Here is a 21,650-nt window from a genome sequence, read left to right as displayed (position 1 = left end):
TATTCTTGCCACCTCTTCTTAATATCTTCTGCTTCTGTTAAGTCCAGACCATTTCTGTCCTTTACCGAGCCCATCTTTGCATGAAATGTTCCCTTGTTATCCCTAATTTTCTTGAAGAGATCTCTAGTCTTTCCCATTCTGTTCTTTTCCTCTATTTCTTTTCATTGATCGCTGAAGAAGGCTTTCTTATCTCTTCTTGCTATTCTCTGGAACTCTGCATTCAGATGCTTATATCTTTCCTTTTCTCCTCTGCTTTTCACCTCTCTTCTTTTCACAGCTATTTGTAAGGCCTCTCCAGACAGCCATTTTGCTTTTTTGCATTTCTTTTCCATGGGGATGGTCTAGATCCCTGTGTACTGTACAATGTCACAAACCTCATTCCATAGTTCATCAGGCACTCTATCTACCAGATCTAGGCCCTTAAATCTATTTCTCACTTCCACTGTATAATCAGAATGGATTTGATTTAGGTCATACCTGAATGGTCTAGTGGTTTTCCCTGCTTTTTCAATTTGAGTCTGATTTTGGCAATAAGGAGTCCATGATCTGAGCCACAGTCAGCTCCTGGTCTTGTTTTTGTTGACTGTATAGAGCTTCTTCATCTTTGGCTGCAGATAATATAATCAATCTGATTTCCGTGTTGACCATCTGGTGATGTTCATGTGTAGAGTCTTCTCTTGTGTTGTTGGAAGAGGGTGTTTGTCATGACCAGTGCATTTTCTTGGCAAAACTCTATTAGTCTTTGCCCTGCTTCATTCTGCATTCCAAGGCCAAATTTGCCTGTTACTCCAGGTGTTTCTTGACTTCCTACTTTTGCATGCCAGTCCCCTATAATGAAAAAGACATCTTTTTTGGGTGTTAGTTCTAAAAGGCCTTGTAGGTCTTCATAAAACCATTCAACTTCAGTTTCTTCAGCATTACTGGTTGGGGCATAGACTTGGATAACTGTGATATTGAATGGTTTGCCTTGGAGATGAACAGAGATCATTCTGTCATTTTTGAGATTGCATCCAAGTACTGCATTTCAGACTCTTTTGTTGAGCATGATGGCTACTCCATTTCTTCTGAGGGATTCCTGCCCACAGTAGTAGATATAATGGTCATCTGAGTTAAATTCACCCATTCCAGTCCATTTTAGTTCACTGATTCCTAGAATGTCGATGTTCACTCTTGCCGTCTCTTGTTTGACCACTTCCAATTTGCCTTGATTCATGGACCTGACATTCCAGGTTCCTATACAATATTGCTCTTTACAGCATCGGATCTTGCTTCTATCACCAGTCACATCCACAACTGGGTATTGTTTTTGCTTTGGCTCCATCCCTTCATTCTTTCTAAGTTATTTCTCCACTGATCTCCAGTAGCATATTGGGCACCTAATGACCTGGGGAGTTCCTCTTTCAGTATCCTATCATTGTGCCTTTTCATACTGTTCATGGGCTTCTCAAGGCAAGAATACTCAAGTGGCTTGACATTCCCTTCTCCAGTGGACCACATTCTGTTAGACCCCTCCACCATGACCCACCCATCTTGGGTTGCCCTGCAGGCATGGCTAGGTTTCATTGAGTTAGACAAGGCTGTGATGCTAGTTGATTAGATTGACTAAAATATAAACATGTGATTCAATGTGGAACTGCTCAGGTAGCCCTAAACTAAAAGAACCAATAAAGCAGTCAGCTGCTTGCATCCATCTGTAGAATCATCATGAAATGGATAGCACAAAATGAACTGTATTGCTGATTCTAAGTCCTGGAATGGCATTATCATTTCACTATGTGAAAAACAGTTTATGTTTATATATAAAATAGATTCTAGACTCACATAAATATAAACAGCTTTTTCATCTACACGAATGAGCAGCAGGACAATCAATTCACACAGGATGTGGGACAGTTCTTTGCTGAGCAGGACTGTCTTGGGCATTGCAAGATATACAGTGCCATTGTCCCAAACAAATACGTTCCAGTAGTTCCCTACCTACAATCACTGGAACAAGCAAAATCACTCTGGTGAATTTCCAAACCAACTCCTGGAGGTACTTTCATCCCAAGAGATCTTGATCTGTAAGTCCAGTGGCCTTTGACAAGCTCCTCCTCACTTCTCTTTCCTTCACCTTTCCCTTTCCGCTCCCCCAGTTCCTGCCTGGTGTCATAGTCTCACTCCTCCCCTCTCCCTGCCCTCCTCTGCTGACCTTTTTCCTCTCCACATGATCTTCAACTAAGTCTCAGAGTTCTGTTTCTACTCATGGTATCCAAAGTCACACTTCCAACTGCCACTTTGTCACTGAGACACAGAAAGCCTCCAGTTATACATGTCCAAAATCAGTCATCTTCTTCTAAAACCTGTTATTCCATCAGTTGTACCTATTTATGTGAATGACATCATCCACTTAGTCTAGAAAGGGCAACCATGACATCATCCACTTAATCTAGAAAGGACAACCATCTTTGTCTCCTACTCCTCACTCCTGAATCCAGTTGATTGCACCATTCTGTCCATTTGCCCCCTGAGGTGTCTCATATTTGGTTCCTTTTTTATCACTAATTCAAACTCTCATCACCTATAACTTAGAATATCGTCACAGCCTCCTAACTAGTACTTCTATGCTAATTTATCTTTTGATACATCCACAAAAGGAGTTTCTCCAGACACTATTAATATCTATTAATAATATTATTTATATTTAGCTTTAGGAACTTCCCTGGCAGCTCAGTGGTAAAGAATTAGCCTGCAATGCAGGAGATGTGGGTCAGGAAGATTCCGTGGAGTAGGAAATGGCAACCCACTCCAGTATTCTTGCCTGGAAAGTCCCACGGACTGAGGAGACTGACCAGCTACAGTTTATGCGGACACAAAGAGTTGGACATGGCTGAGCAACTAAGCACGTGCACACACACACACACACACACAGAGTACTTGGCATATTATAAGCATTCAATTATAATGTTTAATTGAGTGTTCATTATATGCCAGGCATTATACTAAATGATTCTCACTTTTAGTCTGCACAGCCACATGACAAGATGGGAATGATTCATTATTCATAGTAGAATTATTATTATTTAAATTTTAAAGATGAAAAAGAAGTTTGGGGAGGTTAAACAACTTACCTAAGGTCACAGAACTAGCTCCAAAAGGACAGCAGCAAGATTCTAGGTCTATCTGGCTTCTAAAAGATCCCTGATTTTGCTTTTTTTTTCTTTTCATTTTAATTTTTTGGATACAACTTTCTCATATTGTCTCTAGCCTAATCACTACCTCCTATTCAGTCTCTGTATCTGTGCCACCTGCCTTTTCCTTCCCCCTTCATTCTTCCAATCCATAGGTTCTTCTTTTGGTTTCACTTATTTCCATATTTAGTAAAGATTTATTATCAGCTCTTTCAAGGAAGTCCTTCACAGCAGGCTTCCCTCTTTCACTGCGCCCACCACATCCGACACAGCCCTCCTCCCTACCCTCTCTTCCCAGCTGCTAAGAAAAGAGGTGGAGGATAAAAAGAATTGTGCTGGGGGGTCGGGGTGGGGGGCGGAGAGGGCGAAGGGTGGGGGGACCCCCAACCTCCGGAAGTGCGAATACAAAAGACTCCTTGCATTTTTTAGCTTTCCTCCGCGTATCTGTGTTGCTTTCTGGTTCTAATAAAATGAACTAATAAGTCAGTAAAAAGTGCTTTGTAAAGTGCTCTCCAAATGTGATGGGCAATTATTCACTCTTCTTTTACATGACCAGGGCTTCAACTGAGTGAGCCACACAATAGGTGTTCCAAGCAGAGGATGCCGCTTGTTATGTTTGGGTGAAAGGAGTAACACTCTAATGTGGACTTGGCCCGAGGAAATCTCTGCTTGTCATAGCTGCCAAACCCCAGCTCAAAACTTCATCAGAATTGCCACGTGCGAATAAGACAGGAAGAAAATGGTATTAGCCTGAAAACTCCCTGTTTAAAAAGCTCTCTCGGAGTGTTTCACACCTCCAGCTCCCAGGAAGTTTTAAGTTTTTGCAAATGTCCTCCCTTTACCTTCTTAGCTCCCCGGCCCTATCCCTTCCCTCCCGGGCCTCCCAGCTTCCTCGCCGACCCAGCCCTCGGACCCTCGCCCCGAGGGCGGAGACTACAAGTCCCGGCGTGCCCCGCGCGCCCGGCCGGGTGCACTGGGGCTGGGCGCGTGGCGGCCGGCGAGCTCTGCACCGGGGAAAGCCTCCCGGCGCTGGCCATGCGGGGAGGTAAGTGATCGCTCGTGCTACGAGGGCACTGGGAACGCGCCCGTCCTACCCCCCCCTGTCCAGGATGGAAGGAAACGAAGAAAGCCACGAGAAAAACTGCCCTGCCCTCCCTCGTCTCTGCTGTGTGTCCGGTGCTCCTGCAGCTTGTTGTACCCCCAGAGTGTGTTATCTGTCACCCGGGAGTAGAAGTGGGGGCAGAAGCGTGCCCGGCCCCGTGGAGCGCTGCGGCTCCCCGGGGGCTGCAGGGCGGAGCTAGCAGGAGGGGAGCAAGAGATGGCAAGGCTCGGCTGGGCGCTTACCGAACGCCACACCTCCCTACTCCCTTTCCAAAGATGAGTTCCCCTGGGGAGCCCCCAGTCCCAAAGACAAATGATTTCTTCTTGAAAATCTTAGCCAGAAACTTTCCCCTCTGTCACCAGTGCCACAAGCGAGTCGTTTGGCTGTCGGACTTGACCGCTGATTCAAGAGTTTCTCCGGCATCCCCTCTCCTGCCCTATGTTCTGCCCCCACCGCCCCCTCTCCAGGCCCTCCTCAGTTTCCCCTAGAGACCCTCTAGGGCCCTGCTGAGCTCGGCCCTGCCCTTCGGCGACTTCTTGAGATGACTTCTGCAGCGCTGTGTACCCAGGTCTGCGCTCGGAGATCCGGGCTGGAGACGCCTGCGGGCGGATACCTGGAGGCAAGGCAGGGCGGATGGTTCCCCCGGGAGGGTGCTTGCTCACTGGGGGATGAGAGATCAATAAAAGAAGCTGATTGAGGCACCAGTTTCCCATCCTTCCTGACCCATCTCCCTTCCTATCTGAGCCCATTTCCAAGTGTCCCCGAAAATAATACTCCGGAATCTCAGCACGAGGACCTCTGAAGTTACTTTAGCACATCCCATGATGTCCTGGATTAGAGGGTCTTGTTGGTTTGTATCTCTCTCTCACTTCTCTTACACACACAGCCAAACACAATGCATACTGCTTATTCTGCAAATACAAGAATACCACGACACTACGCACACCACAAACACACACATATACCACAGGTACAACACCCACACATATTACACAGCATACGCTTATCACACATACTGCATTTATGCTGTGCCCTACACACACACCAGGCACCACACTACACACAAATACACTTAATTTTTATTAGCAGAGAAGAGGGTTAATATCACTTTGTTGGAAGGAGTGAGGAGGAAGTGGTTGAGTACTAGTATAGATGCTTATACCCACAAATGTCAGTTTACTCCAAAATTAGAAATTAGCTGATGAATGAAACCTCCTGTTGTCAGGATATGTGGCTCATTTTTTATAAAATGGTATTGATTTTTCACAACACCTTCTGAAACCCACACCCTTGTCTAACAAGCAAATTTTTATCACAACAAGGAAGACAGTAAGGGATGCCCTCTTCTACACGTAGGAAGAAATTCTTGGAGAAATAAAATCCTTTCTCCTGTGAGGGTATCTGATGAGAGTCAGTATAACTACACTTGCTTTGCCTCTCTTCTTTCAAGAGTGGTGGGCTGAACCTAATATTGTTCTAAGCAGTGCCATGACGGTGCTGTCAGGGTACTCTCTTCTCTATCCCTTGCCCCCAGGACTCACAGCCCAGCCCCCTTCCATTTGAATTTAGTTGGAAAACAGTTTAGACACCTCAGATCAAGTTCAAAAGCATTATGGAATCTGTTGGTGAAAGAGTCCTCTGTCTCCAGAAGAGTTCATCATTTTGATCATTGGTGATAAACCAAGAAAAAAAACACTTGTTTGAGCTGTGCTCAAAAAATAGTACTCAAAAATAAAAGAATATTTAGAAGTCTTCCCTAAATTATTACTATTTGCTCTTTCAAGGGGGCAATGGCAAAGATGTGCAGAGAGAGCATTTGAAATTTTTCTCAGCGATGATCTTCCAAGAAGTTGAAAATTTCTAATACCATTCCTGCAGTAAGTAAGGGGAAGAAAATTGACTTTGAAATTCAGATTGCAAATTTAGATTATAGTTGCTGATTTTCTAGTGCCCTTAAAAATTGCTAAAGAAAAGAGAGACCAGCAGCTTTCTCCTCAATTCTGCCGTCTATACAGTATTACAGCAGGAAATGACTTTTTCTGGGATCCTTCTGCGCTACCTTGAGAGGTTTTGTTGACATCTTGACCTAAAAGTGTGCAAATATTGATTGTTTATTTCAGTGACAATCATTTGTGTTTCTAGTTATATACAGTATGTTTGTGGAATGGGAATGTTTCCCTTGAGCAGTAGTTCCCAGTCAAGCAAGAGAACTGTAAGATTGACCAGGGTAACTTAATCAAAAGATCATGCCTGGCCTTTATTCCACCTTCCCCTTTCCTGAACTGGGACTTAGGATGGTGGAAGATACTATGAATTTGGGGGTTCGCACAAATCTTCTTTTTCATATGTAATTAATATAGTAGCAGGTGCTCATAGAAAAGAAATGTTGAATTTGTTGAATTATGCTCTTTACGCAACTGGGGAAATCTGGTAAAATGAAACCTCCCAGACTAATTGTTTTTGTTTCGTAGAATAAAGTTTGTTTTATTTTGAGTTTTTGGCTGACTTCATCTGGTAGGATGAATGCCAAAATTAAAGAATGTGGGAGTTCTCAGGTGATCTGGTCATCTCCTTTGCATCCTCTCTGAAATATGTTACTTCCTGCATAATGAAGTAAAAGGATTTTCTGCTGGGCAGTGCTTTCCTTATTCTCACAAAGAGCTTGAAAGCCAGCCCTGGGAACTTTGTCAGCAAACGAGTAACACAGGACTGCAGCTTCTGGGTGTTCACTGAATATAGCCCTTAGGCACTGGACTTTCTCTTATTTTTTCTCCCACAGGGAAGAAAAAAGATAGTTTGACACATGGCATTCATGCTCCAAACAGCTAAGACATATGATGCAGAAACAAGGAAGGGGAGGGAGAAAATAATAGCCTCTGGATACAGTTTGTTTTCCTTTGATCAAGACAGGTGCAGGGAGAATTCTGCAGCGTGGGGACTTGTGATTCATTCACTTCCACTAATTGTGTTGAAGGTAGTTAGCAAAAGTGAACGGGCACACTGTAGCTTTAAAAAGTCAGCCATGAACCAGAAGGCAGTTGGTGCAGCTTGTGTGTGATTCCTAACGTCATGTTGGCTGAGAGCCAGCCTGGTTTTATTTCACTGTGTCAAATTGTACCTCCTTATTGAATTCCTTTGCCAGCCTACTTTGTGAAAGAAAACATTGGGGTTTCTTTGGCTGTTCTTGATAAGCCTATAAAAAATGACATGTTTTAGTTGCTTCTAGGTAGGTTTTCTTTTTACTCTTCCACAAGAAAAGAAAATAATAATAAGACTATGTAGTGTGGTGTTGCAGAGTATCATTGTGTGTTTTGTTTTGTTTTGTTTCTGAGATGCTTAGAAAATGGTGAATGTGTAACAGTTTCCAACTGAAGTGAAATCATTCTTTTGGCATGGAGCAATCAGCACTATCTTCTGTCTACTCTGTAACGGTGTGTGGATGTATGTTAATATCTAGATGTATATGAAATGTTGGATTTCTCTATGAATGATCTAAGTGGTGTAGTGCCTGGAAGTTTGTGTGTGTGTGTGTGCGTGCGTGTATGTCAGCAGTGAAGATTATCCCACACTTACAGTATTATTTGTTAATCATCTACTTCTGTAACAGTGATAAAATCTTGTGAATATACTAAATGGTGCACTTGTCATGTCAGAGTAATCCCTAGGGAAGAAGTGCCGAAGTATAAAGTGATTTGAGAGGAAATGTATTTAATTTATGGCTTCAGCTGTAGAAGAACAAGCTCGTTTCAGAACTAGTTTTTTTTTTTTTTTCAGCAGTTTTGTTCGTAGCTTTTTCATCTTGCTAATTGCATATTAATTGTAGAGGGATTTTATTTTTTCTGTGTTCTACTAAACAAAAAGACGAAGTGATGGATGCTACTATATCTCCTTGAATGTTTTGATGATTTTTACATAAATCTAATGAGCTGCCTACCCTCTCTTACACACACACTCTCTCTCACACACACACACACACACACCAGCAGCACCTTTCTGTGTTAAGGGCTATCTGACATTTTCCTGAGCTTCCAGCTTTACCAGAGCATGGCCATCTCACAGACAGGTTTTTAAGGTTTTCATGAGAATATATGAGGTAGGGGAATATTTGCTGACAAAAGCTTTAAGTGCTCTTTTGCATCGCAGTGAAAAAATAGAGGAGAAGTGGGAGTGGACAGAAAAAAAAAATACAGTAAGAAAAAAAGAAATCACAGCCCGAGGTGGAAAGGGGAGGAAAAGGGGGATTGTTTTTGTCGACTTTGACTCATTTATGAGTTGCAGTGTCTTAAGTGAGAGCTTGGCACTGGGAGAAGCTGTGCCAGTTCACACAGCACTTGTTTTGAACAAGGATTCAATTTCATTTGCAAATGCTTATTGTCGAGGCAGGGAGTGCCAGCACAGATGAAAGCACCCCAATCTGTCTCCTCCAATTCTTTAGGTTTAATCACATCTCTCCAATCGCTGAGGGAACTGGAGATTTAAGCAAACATATACGTGAATTGGTGTGAGGCTGTAAAAGGGACCATTATGTTTCCGATTCAGAATATATATTCTTCTCTCACTTTCAAAGAATTAAACACGAGCTTTTCTCCCTTATTGATTAGTTGCTGAAGTAAAGGAACCCCGCAGCCTCCCCATGCTATCTGTTGACATGGAAAACAAGGAAAATGGCTCTGCCGGTGTAAAAAAGTAAGTGAAACTGGCTTGTGAGTTCTGCTTCTGCGAACAACAGAGGGACTTGGGTTCTATTTTTATACTTCTTGCTTATCTACTACAATACACTGTGGGGGTTGTCTTGGTTGATTGGTCTACACTAGCGACCAGCTTCCCCTCTCCCCCCAGCCTCAATTCCATTTTTCTGTATTCCATTTCTAAGAGATGACTCAGACATCAAAGTGCATAAAGGGTTAGTGTATCAGGCTTTAAAACAGGGAAGGCTGAAGATTCCAGCCCTGAATTCTGAATATTGAAACAAAAACACAGAGCAAACATAGACTCTGCCTCCCAAGTCCGTAGGCTACAAGGGGTATGGAGGGGGGGTGCAGTGTGTGTGTGTGTGCGTGCGTGCGTGAGGGGGAACAGAAAAGAGAGATCGAGTCTTTTTTGAATAAAACCACCCATCTCAAAAATGAAAGCTATAGGAAGGGAAGGAAAAGTGTCAGTAAGAATACTAAGTTTAACAACTTCTCTGTCCTCATTTTATAAACTGTTTCTTGAATGTGAAACATTTCTGTATATACCAAAGTCTCTTTTTTACATCTGCTCTTACAGTTGAAACATCTGATTATATTTATTGTGAGTTATATGCTTGATACTTTTAAATAGGAAAATTTAGTTGCATTATGTGGTGTATTCTGAAACATGCTACATATTTCAGACATAAAATATCTGTAAGTATATGAAAAAATATTTATTCTAGGAGTTATATTTTGGCTCTAACCACAAGGAAGAAGTATGCTCCAAGATAGTATTGTCTGTTTCATTTTTTCCCTGTCATTTTAGTTTAAAATCTCCTTCAACCTGAGCTTTGGAAGAAGCTAATGTAATCTGTAGAAGCTGTGATAACTAAATGAAAAAATAGTATGCTGTATATGTTTATGAATAGAAGGTTTCTTTTATATTAAAGTTACATTAAACTTAATAAAATCTGCTTTAAATTTTTCTCCTGTAATTTATGTATCAATGCCATGCTTCCATGCTTGATCCCATGTTTGAAGTTTGGGGAAAGTAGATGGAGGAAGAATGAAAGAAAGAGATGCTTTTTTTAATGTGTCGGTTAGACCAACTGCTTCCAACAGTACCCTGAGCAGTGTTGAAAATGTCCTACACAGATACTGTCCACCATGGTAGCCACGAGCTGCATGTGGCAATTAAAAACTTGAAATGTGACTCATATAACTGATGAACTGAACTTTTAATTTTATTCAATTTAAATCAATTTTAAAAGTTAACAGCTTCATTGAAATATGATTGCCATATAATAAACTGCCTGTGTTTAAAGTATAAAATATGATAAGCTCTGACATTTGTATACACCCATGAAACCATTACCAAAATTAAGATAACAAACATATCCATCATCCCCACAGGTTCCTCATAAACCTTTATAATCTCTCCTTCCTACCCTTCTCTGCCCTCATATTCCCCAGGCAACACTGGTAGTCTCTCACTGAAGATTAGTTTATTTTTCCTAGATTTTTATATAAATGGAATTATTCAGAATATACTTTTTTAGGGAGAGGGAAGGGGTCTGGTTTCTTTCTCCCAGAATAATTAATTTAGGATTCATTTATGTTATAATATGTATCAATAGTTCATTGATTTTTATTACTAAGTAATGTTTTATTGTATGGATATACAACGCTTTGTTCATTGTTTGTCCACCCACTTGTTCATAGACTTTTGGGTTGTTCCCGTTTATTAGGGTTACAACTGAACTGCCTTGGGCACTTGTGTACAGGTGTGTGTGTGAACATATGCATTTTTCTTGGATAAGTATCTAGGAGTGAAGTGACTGGGCCATGTGGTAAGTAAGTAAGTGAAGTCGCTCAGTCGTGTCCGACTCTTTGCAACCCCATAGACTGTAGCCTACCAGGCTCCTCTGTCCATGGGATTTTCCAGGCAATAGTACTGGAGTGGATTGCCGTCTCCTTCTCCAGCGGGATCTTCCCGACCCAGGGATCAAACCTGGGTCTCCTGCGTGGTAGACGGACGCCTTACCGGCTGAGCCGCCGGGGAAGGCCGTGTGGTAGGTGCATGCTAAACTTTGTAAGAAATTGCCAGACTGGTTTCCGAACAAGTTGTGCCATTTTGCATTCCCACCAGCAGTGTGTGAGCACTCCAATTGTTCTGTATCCTCAGGAACTTGGTGTGATCAGTCTTCTTCATTTCATTGGGTGGGCTTTGTTTTGTTTTTTAATCTGAAGATTGCTTTGTGTAGTATGACCATTTTAATAACATTAATTCTTCCAATCCAAGAGCATGGTATATCTTTCCATTACTTTGGATCATTTTCAATTTCCTTTATCAATGTTTTACAGTTCTCTCCTTGGTTATTAGGTATGGTTTTAATTTTCATTTCTGTAATGACTGAGGATGTTGAGTTTTTTTTTTTATGTGCTTGTTTTATCTATAGATCTTCTTAAGTATTGTTCAGATCTTTTGTCCATCTTTTTATTAGGCTGGTTTTTTAATATATTATTATGTGGAATTTTTACATATTCAGGATACAAGTCCTTTGTTATATACATGATTTGAAAATATTTTCTTGTTGTATGTAACTTGTTTTTTCATTCTCTCTACAGTGCCTTTCAAAGTACAGAAGTTTTAAATTTTGATGAAGTCCAGTTTATAAATTTTTTATTTTATGGATAGTGCTTTTAGTGTCACTTATCTAAGAAACATTTGCCTCGCTCAAGGTCACAAAGATTTTCTCTTATGTTTTCTTAGATTTGGGACTATAATTTTTGAGTTAATTTTTGTATATAATGTGGAATAAGGATTAAAGTCTTACTGTTGATAGTGGTTTCAGTGGTTGGTTTTTTTGCCTTTGGAGATCCAGTTGTTCCAGCACCATTTGTTGAACTATTTCTGCAACTTTGTTGAAAAAATAACTGATCATATATCTGTAGATCTAGTTCTGGACTCTGTTTTATTCCGTTGATATTTTGTATAGATTTACGCCAATGCAACACTGTTTGAATAACTATACCTTTATGATAAATCTTGAAATCAGGTAGTATTATCCATCCAACTTTGATCTTTTTGGAACTTGTTTTGGCACTCTTAGGTCCTTTGCTTTTCCATATAAATCAGCTTGTAAATTTCTACCAAAAAAGAATGCCTGCTGGTCATTTGACTGGCATTGCATTGAATTATAGATCAATTTAAGGAGAATTGACATCTTAACAATATTGTGTCTTCCAACTCATTAACACAGCATTTTGACCCGTTACTCAGGTCCTCTTTAATTTCTCTCAGCAGTGTCTCATGGTTTTCAGTGTTCAGGTCTTACACATATTTTGTCAGATATATCCCTCCATATTTCATATTTTTATACTATTATTAGTGGTTGTTGTTGTTTAGTTGTGAAGTCATGTCTGACTCTTCTGTGATCCCATGGACTGTGGCCCACCGGGCTTCTCTGTCCATGGGATTTCCCAATCAAGGATACTGGAGGAGGCTGCCATTTCCTTCTCTATGAGATCTTCCCGACCCAAGGATTGAACTTGCATCTCCTGTATTAGCAGAGGATTCTTTAACACTGAGTCACCAGAGAAGCTCCATTATTGATAATGCTTTTTAAATTTAAATTTCTAATTGTTTATTGCTAGTATAAAGAAATATGGTAGTTTTTTTTATATTGATCTTGTATCCTACAACCTTGCTAAACTCACTTATTACTTCTAATGGCTTTTTCATAGATTCTATCAGATATTTAACATAGACAGCTATGTCTTGTGAATAAAGACAGTTTTACTTTTTCTTTCCCACTGTGGATACCTTTCTTTTTCTTACTTTATTGCACTGAATAAGACCTCCAGTAAAAAGCTGAATAGCAGTGGTGAGATTAGACATCCTAATTTTGTTCCCAATCTTAAGACAAGAAAAACATTTTTCCTTTTTTTCTTGTCTTTCTTTTCAGCCTGCTTTAAAATTTTTCTCTGTGTCATTGATTTGTGAGCAATTTGATTATGAGACTCAGTGTAGTTTTATTCATCTTTCTTGTGTTTAAAGTTCGTTTTTTGGGAGGGGGAATCTATGGGTTTAGTTTTCATCAAGTTTGGAAATTTATTTTTTTTATTTTATTTTTTACTTTTTATTTTAACTGGAGACTAATTACTTTACAATATTGTGGTGATTTTGCTATACATTCACATGAATCAGCCATGGGTGTACACGTGTTCCCCATCCTGACCCTCCCTCCCCATCCCATTTCTCAGGGTCATCCCAGTGGACCAGCCCTGAGCACCCTGTCTCATGCATTGAACCTGGTCTGGCAATCTATTTCACATATGATAATATACATGTTTCAGTGCTATTCTCTCAAATCATCCCACTCTTACTTTCTCCCACAGAGTCCAACAGTCTGTTCTTTACATCTGTGTCTCTTTTGCTGTCTTGCATATAGGGTCATTGTTACCATCTTTCTAAATTCCATCAGTTCAGTTTAGTTCAGTCGCTCAGTCGTGTTCGACTCTTTGCGACCCCAGCAATATATACGCGTTAATATACTGTATTGGTGTTTTTCTTTCTGACTTACTTCATTCTGTATAATAGGCTCCAGTTTCATCCACCTCATTAGAACTGATTGAAATGCATTCTTTTTAATAGCTGAGTAATATTTCATCGTGTATATGTACCACAGCTTTCTTATCCATTCATCTGCCGATCAACATCTAGGTTGCTTCCATGTCCTGGCTATTATAAACAGTGCTGCGATGAACATTGGGGTACGCGTGTCTCTTTCAATTCTGGTTTCCTCAGTGTGTGCCCAGCAGTGGGATTGCTGGGGAAAATTTTCAACTGTTATTTTTTAAATTTTCTTTGGTCCCTCTCCACTTCTCCTTTGGGGACTCCAGTTATAGCTCTAGGTTTATTTGATCACTTGATATTGCCCCACAATTCACTGATACCCTGTTAACTTTTTTCCAGTCTTTTTTCTGTGTTTCATTTTTGGATAGTTTCTATTGCTTTTCCTTCAAGTTCACTAATCTTTTCTTCTGGAATGTGTAATCTCTTGTTAATCCCACCCAATGCATTTTTCATTTCAAACAAGTTTTCATCTCTAGAAGTTCAGCTTGGTCTTTTTAAATCTTTCATGTCTTCACTTTACATATCCTTCCCTCTACTTCTGAACATATGAAATATAGTCATAAAATTGTTTCAATGTCCTTGTCTACTCATTCTGTCACTTCTCAGTCAGTTTCAGTTGATTGGTTTTTCTTTTCACTGTGAGTCATATTTTTCTCCTTCTTTGCATGCTTGGTAATTCTCTATTGAAAGTTAGGTGTTTTGAATTTGGCCTTGTTGAATGTTGGATAATTTTGTATTCCTGTAAATATTCCAGATCTTCGTCCTGGGATGTGCTTAAATTAGTTGGAAACAAGCAATTGATCCTTTTAAGCCTTATTTTATTAACAAGTATTGTTAGTCAGGACTAGAGCTGTATTTACCCTTTTTCTTCCTCCTTTTATTGACATAAGACCCACATTTCTACTCTAACCAATACTCCTGAGTGATGCGATATTCCTCTCTGGAAGATAGAAACAAGCACTGTTCCCAACTCTGTGTGATTTCTAAGGATTTTTGTCTCTAATTCTTTTTCATGATTCTTTCCCCAGCTTATTTCCTTGTGTGTATGTGATAATCAGTACTCCGCTGAGCACTTGAAGGGAAACCTCTACACATCTCCAGAGTTCTCTCTCTGTAGCTCTCTCCTCTCTGGAACTCTGCACCCGGGCACAGCCTAAAATCTCTCTTCAGGCAGTAAGTGGCTAGGGCTACCATGCTTGTTTCCCATCCTTCAGGGACCACTATTCTTTATTGCCTGTGTCCAATGCCTTGAGTGCCAGTTTTATACATCTTGTCTATTTTTTTAGTTGTTTTAGGCAGAAGGGTAGTTCTGGGCCCCATTACTCCACCTTGATCAGAAATAGCAATGTCAGTTTATATAACAAGTGGCTATTGGCTAACCTGTTGGCCAAGATAGAGTTAGATTATAATACTGAATCCCTAAAATATAGAGTCTTAAGGCTCTTTCTGAGATCTGCTCAAATTGGGGTCACAGTTGCTTCCATTTTGTTTTCCAGGCATGGAAAATATAGTTGCTTTATTAGACAATGTACTTCCCAAAGCATCATTTCCCAAGAAGCCTAGGATAATGACCTTATTCACTGGCCATGTGCTACTGCTCAGAGCTTTAGTTTTACAAGGCGATTATTTATGGAGTCATTTCTCTGTGTCTAGCACTTTGTGTGAGGCTTGTTAATCCTAACAACCATATTTTGAGGTATGTGCTATAATTTCTGTTTTATAGTGGAGAAAACCAAAGCTCCAGGAGGTAAAAAACCTTCTAAGAGTTCACTGCTTGTAAGTCCTGATGTTGGTATTTAGGTGTACAGTCTGGCTTTGAAGCCTGAGCCCTTTCTTCTGCACTGGGGTGACTAGGCTGTCAAAGGTAGCTTTCAGTCTCTTTCACCAGAGGCACAGCTCTTACTCCCAGGGGGCTATAGAAGCCTAAGTACCCAAGATTTGTAAATGATGGAAACATTCAATACTATGACCATAACTTAACAAAGACAGGACTTCCCTTTTCAAAATGGCATATTTCTTCCAAGTATAAGATATATTATAAGTCTGTGCTAAGTCACGCTAGGCAGTGTTTCTCAGAGTGAATTTGTATCACTTGGAGGGCATGTTAAAATACAGGCATCTGGGCCACACCTCCAGAGTTTCTGTTCCAAGGGCCTGGGAGCTCGTGTTTTAACATGTTCTCTGGTAATGTTGATGCTAATGTCCAGTGGCTTTGGAAAACAATTTGGCATTATTTTCCAGTGTTGAACCATAAAATATCTTATAACTCAACGATTCCGTTTCTGGATATATGCTGCTGCTGCTAAGTCACTTCAGTCGTGTCTGACTCTGTGCGACCCCATAGACGGAAGCCCACCAGGTTCCCCTGTCCCTGGGATCCTCCGGGCAAGAACACTGGAGTGGGTTGCCATTTCCTTCTCCAATGCATGAAAGTGAAAAGTGAAAGTGAAGTCACTCAGTCCTGTCTGACTGTTAGTGACCCCGTGGACGGCAGCCTACCAGACTCCTCCGTCCATGGGATTTTCCAGGCACGAGTACTGGAGTGGGGTGCAATTGCCCTCTCCCTGGATATATGCTAGTGCCAGATATATACTAGAAATGACATTTGAGCCATAGATGTAATTTAACATTTTCTGGTGGTTATATTTAAACAGATGAAATTATTTTTAATATAGTTTATATTTGACTGAAAATACCCAGGATATTATCATTTTTAAATGCAATCAATATAGCACATTATTAATGAGATAGTTTATATTTTTGTGTTAAATTATATCAGCCCACTGTATATTTTACACTTATAGTATGTCTCACTTTGGATGCAAAAATTTTATTATAAATATTTGCTCTCTATTAGATTTCATAAAATTTGTGATTGAAAAAGTAGAATCACATACCCAAATACTTCTTAAAAGTTTTTATAAATGAATCAAGTACCAAAAATTATTTTCCTTTAATACATTCACGTACATTGACACAACTGGTTCTTCTTTTTTTATATATTTACTTTTTGTTCATTTACTTGGCTGCACCAGGTCTTAATTGTGGCATGTGGGATCTAGTTCCCGGATGAGGGATCAAACCTGGGCCCTCTGCATTAGGGGCAGGGAGTCTTAGCCACTGGACCACCAGGGAAGTTCCTGGTTCTTCTTTTGTAGATTTGATTTGACTTGGAAGCAATAGCATATCAGTTTCAAAACTGTCTAAGTTAAATAAATTTGCTGATACTCAAAAAAATCATATTGTTAGCATTAAATTCAAAAGTGTATTACATACATTTATAAGACATATAAATTTATCCAATAAATCATCCTTCAAATTTCTCTTAAAATTGATTTATGTTAGAAAGATGTGTGAAATTATTTTTATTGTACTCTGAAAAGTTTCAATTTCAACACAAAATTTTGTGCCTCTTTACCTAGGTTACAAATCAGCATTTCCTTTTTTTGTTTTTCAGGAGCTTCAAATTAATCTCATTTACATGTAGTCTGATATATCAATGAGAAAATATAAATTTCTCTGCTATTTTTTGTCTTTAATTATTGAATATTGGGAAAGCATTTTTTGTTTTAATGAAATCTTGAATTGGACTTAGCAATACAATAAGTCTTTTATACTTCTTCTATGACTTAACAAGTATTGGCAAAGAACACAGATCTTTAAATGTGCTCTATTTCTTTTAAGAGTTCCATTGTTTGGCATTGATCTGTGGCATTTACAAATGTTTATGGAATGATTTAACAATGGCATTCTTGACACTTTTCAGGAGTCTGCTTCAAAAAACTGAACACGTGTATCATACAGTAGAATGAAGCAATGAAATATGTCTCCTGTTCTAAAAGTATATTGAAACCAGATTTTTGTAAACTTAGTGTGGCTGAAGTACCATCTACCAGGATAGGATTTAATTTTTTCAAATCTAGCTGAAGTTATTCTTCAACAAATATAAAACATTTAAAAATATTTAAATAGGAATTCAGTTTTTCAGGCCACAAATTGGTAACATTTCTTCTTAAATTTGGAAGTCTTCTGAGATAAAGCAGACTCCAAGTATGAACTTGGCAGTGTCTTTGATGTTATGGGCTTCCCTTGTGACTCAGATGGTAGAGTCTGCCTGCAACGCAGGAAACCCGGGTTTGATCCCTGGGTCAGGAAAATCCCCTGGAGAAGTGAATGGCTACCCACTCCAGTATTCTTGCCTAGAGAAGTCTATGGACAGAGGAGTCTGGCATGTTGCAGTCGGTGGGGTCACAAAGAGTCAGACATGACTGAATGACTAACACTTTTCACTTTTGATGTCGCACTACTCATCTAAAGCTAAAGAAAAGTAGTTGTGTTTTTCCAAATTTGAACCAATCGATCTTGCTGCTACTGCTGCTAAGTCGCTTCAGTCGTGTCCGACTCTGTGCGACCCCGTAGACGGCAGCCCACCAGGCTCCTCCGTCCCTGGGATTCTCCAGGCAAGAACACTGGAGTGGGTTGCCATTTCCTTTTCCAATGCAGGACAGTGAAAAGTGAAAGTGAATTCGCTCAGTCGTGTCCGACTCTTCGCGATCCCATGGACTGCAGCCTACCAGGCTCCTCCATCCATGGGATTTTCCAGGCAAGAGTACTGGAGTGGGTTGCCATTGCCTTTGATCTTAGAGACTGTTAAAAAGATCTTACATTCTTTGGGCAATTGTTTGATGGCTTGATTGAAAAATGTCTCACTTTTGATAAACTGCCTTTTTAGTATCTTATCATAATATCCTTAAAACTGAATATAACAACATAGCTATTGAAAAAACTGTATTCTTTTTCTGTGCTAGAATCCAAGTTGTTTATAGCTGGACAAATTTATGAGCTCAGATTCTGTTTAAAATCACTTCAAAATGTTTTGTTGGACGTTGAATTTTGATTACAGGTAACTAATGTTATTAGTCCTTTTTGACTGTTGAGAAGCAAGTTACCAAATTCACCACGTCTTTGCTAAAAATGTCTCTTAATATTCTCCATTTTCAAACAGCTTTTTCCCTTTTGCTCTGCTCCAATAAATTGCAATTGCTGTTCATCATGAAATTTCCAACATACTTTGAGTCAGGCTCTTTTTTTCTTTACTGTTCTGACTCTGGTGCTAGTTTCTGCATCTCCTTTTGATTCTGCATCAGTGGTGTTGCCTCCTTTTTACATTTTAAAATGTATCCATACTTATTTTTAACTAAAATATTTTATTATGATTGAAATTGTAAGATTATTAATTATCAATTACAACATACAAAGAGAGTCTTATAACCTGTGCTGTCTGCATCAAACACATTACAATGTCACATGGGTGCATAGAAAAGATCATTTATCTTGAATCAATGTATAGATGCCAACTAGATTGCCATGTGTTTATGTGTAAAACTAGAGAAAGAGAGCTGCATCTGATTGAACTTCAAAGTAGTGTCTAGGCAATGCAGTGGTTAAAGGGAAATGTTATCACACTGAAACAATGAAGTTGTGTTGATCAGAAACATAATTTACATTAATTCGAGTTTTTTAATTTAAACTAGTTAAAATGAAAAACCCAATTTCTTAGTTTGATTTTTAATGCTCAACAGCCACCTGTGTTTAGAAGCTACAATATTGCACAGGTTAAAGCCAAAACAAGCTCTTGCACACATGCATGAGGAGAAAGCTTAAATGAACATGAGGTTGGGGAGGATGATTCTCTCAGGTCAGGGATGCAGGGGTGGAATGGATATAAGCATTGTCAAGATTATAGTTTTTTTAAAAAAGATTATAGCTTTTATTTTGCATGTTGGATTCATAGTGATTCAGTTCAGTTCAGTTCAGTCGCTCAGTCATGTCCGATTCTTTGCGACCCCATGAATCGCAGCACGCCAGGCCTCCCTGTCCATCACCAACTCCTGGAGTTCACTCAAACTCACGTCCATTGACTCAGTGATGCCATCCAGCCATCTCATCCTCTGTCGTCCCCTTCTTCTCCTGCCCCCAATCCCTCCCAGCATCAAAGTCTTTTCCAATGAGTCAACTCTTCACATGAGGCGGCCAAAGTACTGGAGTTTCAGCTTTAGCATCATTCCTTCCAAAGAAATCCCAGGGTTGATCTCCTTCAGAATGGACTGGTTGGATCCCCTTGCAGTCCAAGGGACTCTCAAGAGTCTTCTCCAACACCATACTTCAAAATCATCAATTCTTCGGTGCTCAGCTTTCTTCACAGTCCACCTGTCACATCCATACATGACTACTGGAAAAACCATAGCCTTGACTAGATGGACCTTAGCTGGCAAAGTAATGTCTCTGCTTTTGAATATGCTATCTAGGTTGCTCATAACTTTTGTTCCAAGGAGTAAGCGTCTTTTAATTTCATGGCTGCAGTCACCATCTACAGTGATTTTGGAGCCCCAAAAAATAAAGTCTGACACTGTTTCCACTGTTTCCCCATCTATTTCCCATGAAATGATGGGACCGGATGCCATGATCTTAGTTTTCTGAATGTTGAGCTTTAGGCCAACTTTTTCACTCTCCTCTTTCACTTTCATCAAGAGGCTTTTTAGTTCCTCTTCACTTTCTGCCATAAGGGTGGTGTCTTCTGCATGTCTGAGGTTATTGATATTTCTAGTAAGTTTTAAAATAACTAAATAACTAGGAGGGAGCCATCTTAATAGTTTGGAGTGTGTTCTTCTAGACGGTTTCTGTATAGAGTGCTCTGTATCCATATATATGTGTGCTGTGCTGTGCTTAGTCACTCCGTCTCATCCGACGCTTTGTGACCCCGTGGACTGCAGCCCGCCAAGCTCCTCTGTCCATGAGGGCTCTCCAGGATACCACTCCAAGAATACTGGAGTGGGAAGCCATTCGCTTCTCCAGGGAATCCTCCTGACCCAGGGATCGAACTCAGGTCTCTTGCATTGCAGGCAGATTCTTTACTGTCTGAGCCACCAAGGAAGCCCAATGTATATGAAGGAGACATAAACTTTTATTGAACAAATGGGATCATAGTGTTCTCTTTTTTATGGATTTCAGAATCACAGATTTTGAATTAATCAAAACTTTGGTACATGACACTCTATTGATTTATGTTTAATCATGTAGAATTTTCAATAAATTATAAAAAATTCTCGGTGTTTCACATATATGTGCATATCTATACAACTTACAAGTATACAATGTGACTATTTTTCGCCATTCATTTAGCCTTATTACTCTATTTTTCATCAGTTAGTCTTTTTTCCCTTTTTTCCTTTTCTCCTAGGAGGGAGGAGGAACTAATATTCCCACACACAATAGATGCTTTTAGTAAGTTAGCAACTTTTCAAGTAGTTTGTCTCCCCACCACCACCAACCGCTCACCCCACAGTGGAAAAGCTCTACTGCAATAGAATGCTCACAGCAACAAAGTTTAGCAACCTTTGAAAGAAGCTATTTTTATTAAAATCATGCCTTTTCTTGCTCATGTATCTCCCCATCTTCTTCTGGCTTTGTGTTCAGTTGGTTGTTTCATTATGAAGCAAAGACTAAATTTTGGAACTAACATTTCTTTTATAATTAGTAGTATAATTAATACTTTTCTTAGTAATGAATGTTGAAAAGTTTTAAATTCACTTTAATATTGAAATACTAACTTTTGAACATTGAGATATAGTTTTCATATAACCTATTAGTTTCAGATATACCACATAATAATTCGTTATTCACCAAGATAATTCAAATGTTCACCACGATAACTGTAGTTAACATGAATCATATACAGAGTTAGATTTTTTCTTCTGATAAGAATTTTTAAGATCTACTGTCTTTAACAACTTTCAAATATACAGTGCAGTATTATTAGTTATAGTCACCATGCTGAATGTTACATCCCCATGAATTACTTATTTTATAACTGGAAGTTTGTACATTTTGACCACTTTCAACCATTTAGTGCTTTGCAACCCCTCCCCCCACCTCTGGCAGCCACCAATCTGTTCTCTTTATCTATGGTTTTGGATTTACATTTTTAAAATATTTTATTTTTAGATTCCACATATAAGTGAGATTATGTATTTTTCTTTGTCTGACTTATTTTACTTGCAAAGGGC

At 39.5% G+C, this 21,650-nt stretch overlaps 1 protein-coding gene across 2 annotated transcripts in view; it reads left to right on the top strand.

The window, feature by feature from the left end:
• The first annotated feature begins 4,205 nt into the window (after positions 1-4,205).
• The window catches only part of SAMD13 (sterile alpha motif domain containing 13), a 48,985-nt gene continuing 31,540 nt past the window's right edge, over positions 4,206-21,650 (top strand). Inside the window, exons 1-2 of one of the 2 annotated variants that reach the window (XM_052637903.1) lie at positions 4,206-4,215; positions 8,874-8,958. In XM_052637903.1, coding sequence (XP_052493863.1) covers positions 4,206-4,215; positions 8,874-8,958 — 95 coding nt within the window. Of the gene's footprint in view, positions 4,216-7,414; positions 7,499-8,873; positions 8,959-21,650 lie in introns of those variants that run through there. The other variant, XM_052637904.1, reaches the window with a different exon arrangement.

The sequence above is a fragment of the Budorcas taxicolor genome, chromosome 3 (assembly GCF_023091745.1).
Source record: "Budorcas taxicolor isolate Tak-1 chromosome 3, Takin1.1, whole genome shotgun sequence".
In the NCBI taxonomy this organism is placed as follows: Eukaryota; Metazoa; Chordata; class Mammalia; order Artiodactyla; family Bovidae; genus Budorcas; species Budorcas taxicolor.
The sequence above is the reverse complement of the archived record's forward strand: the minus strand, read 5'-3'. Positions and strand labels throughout refer to the sequence as shown.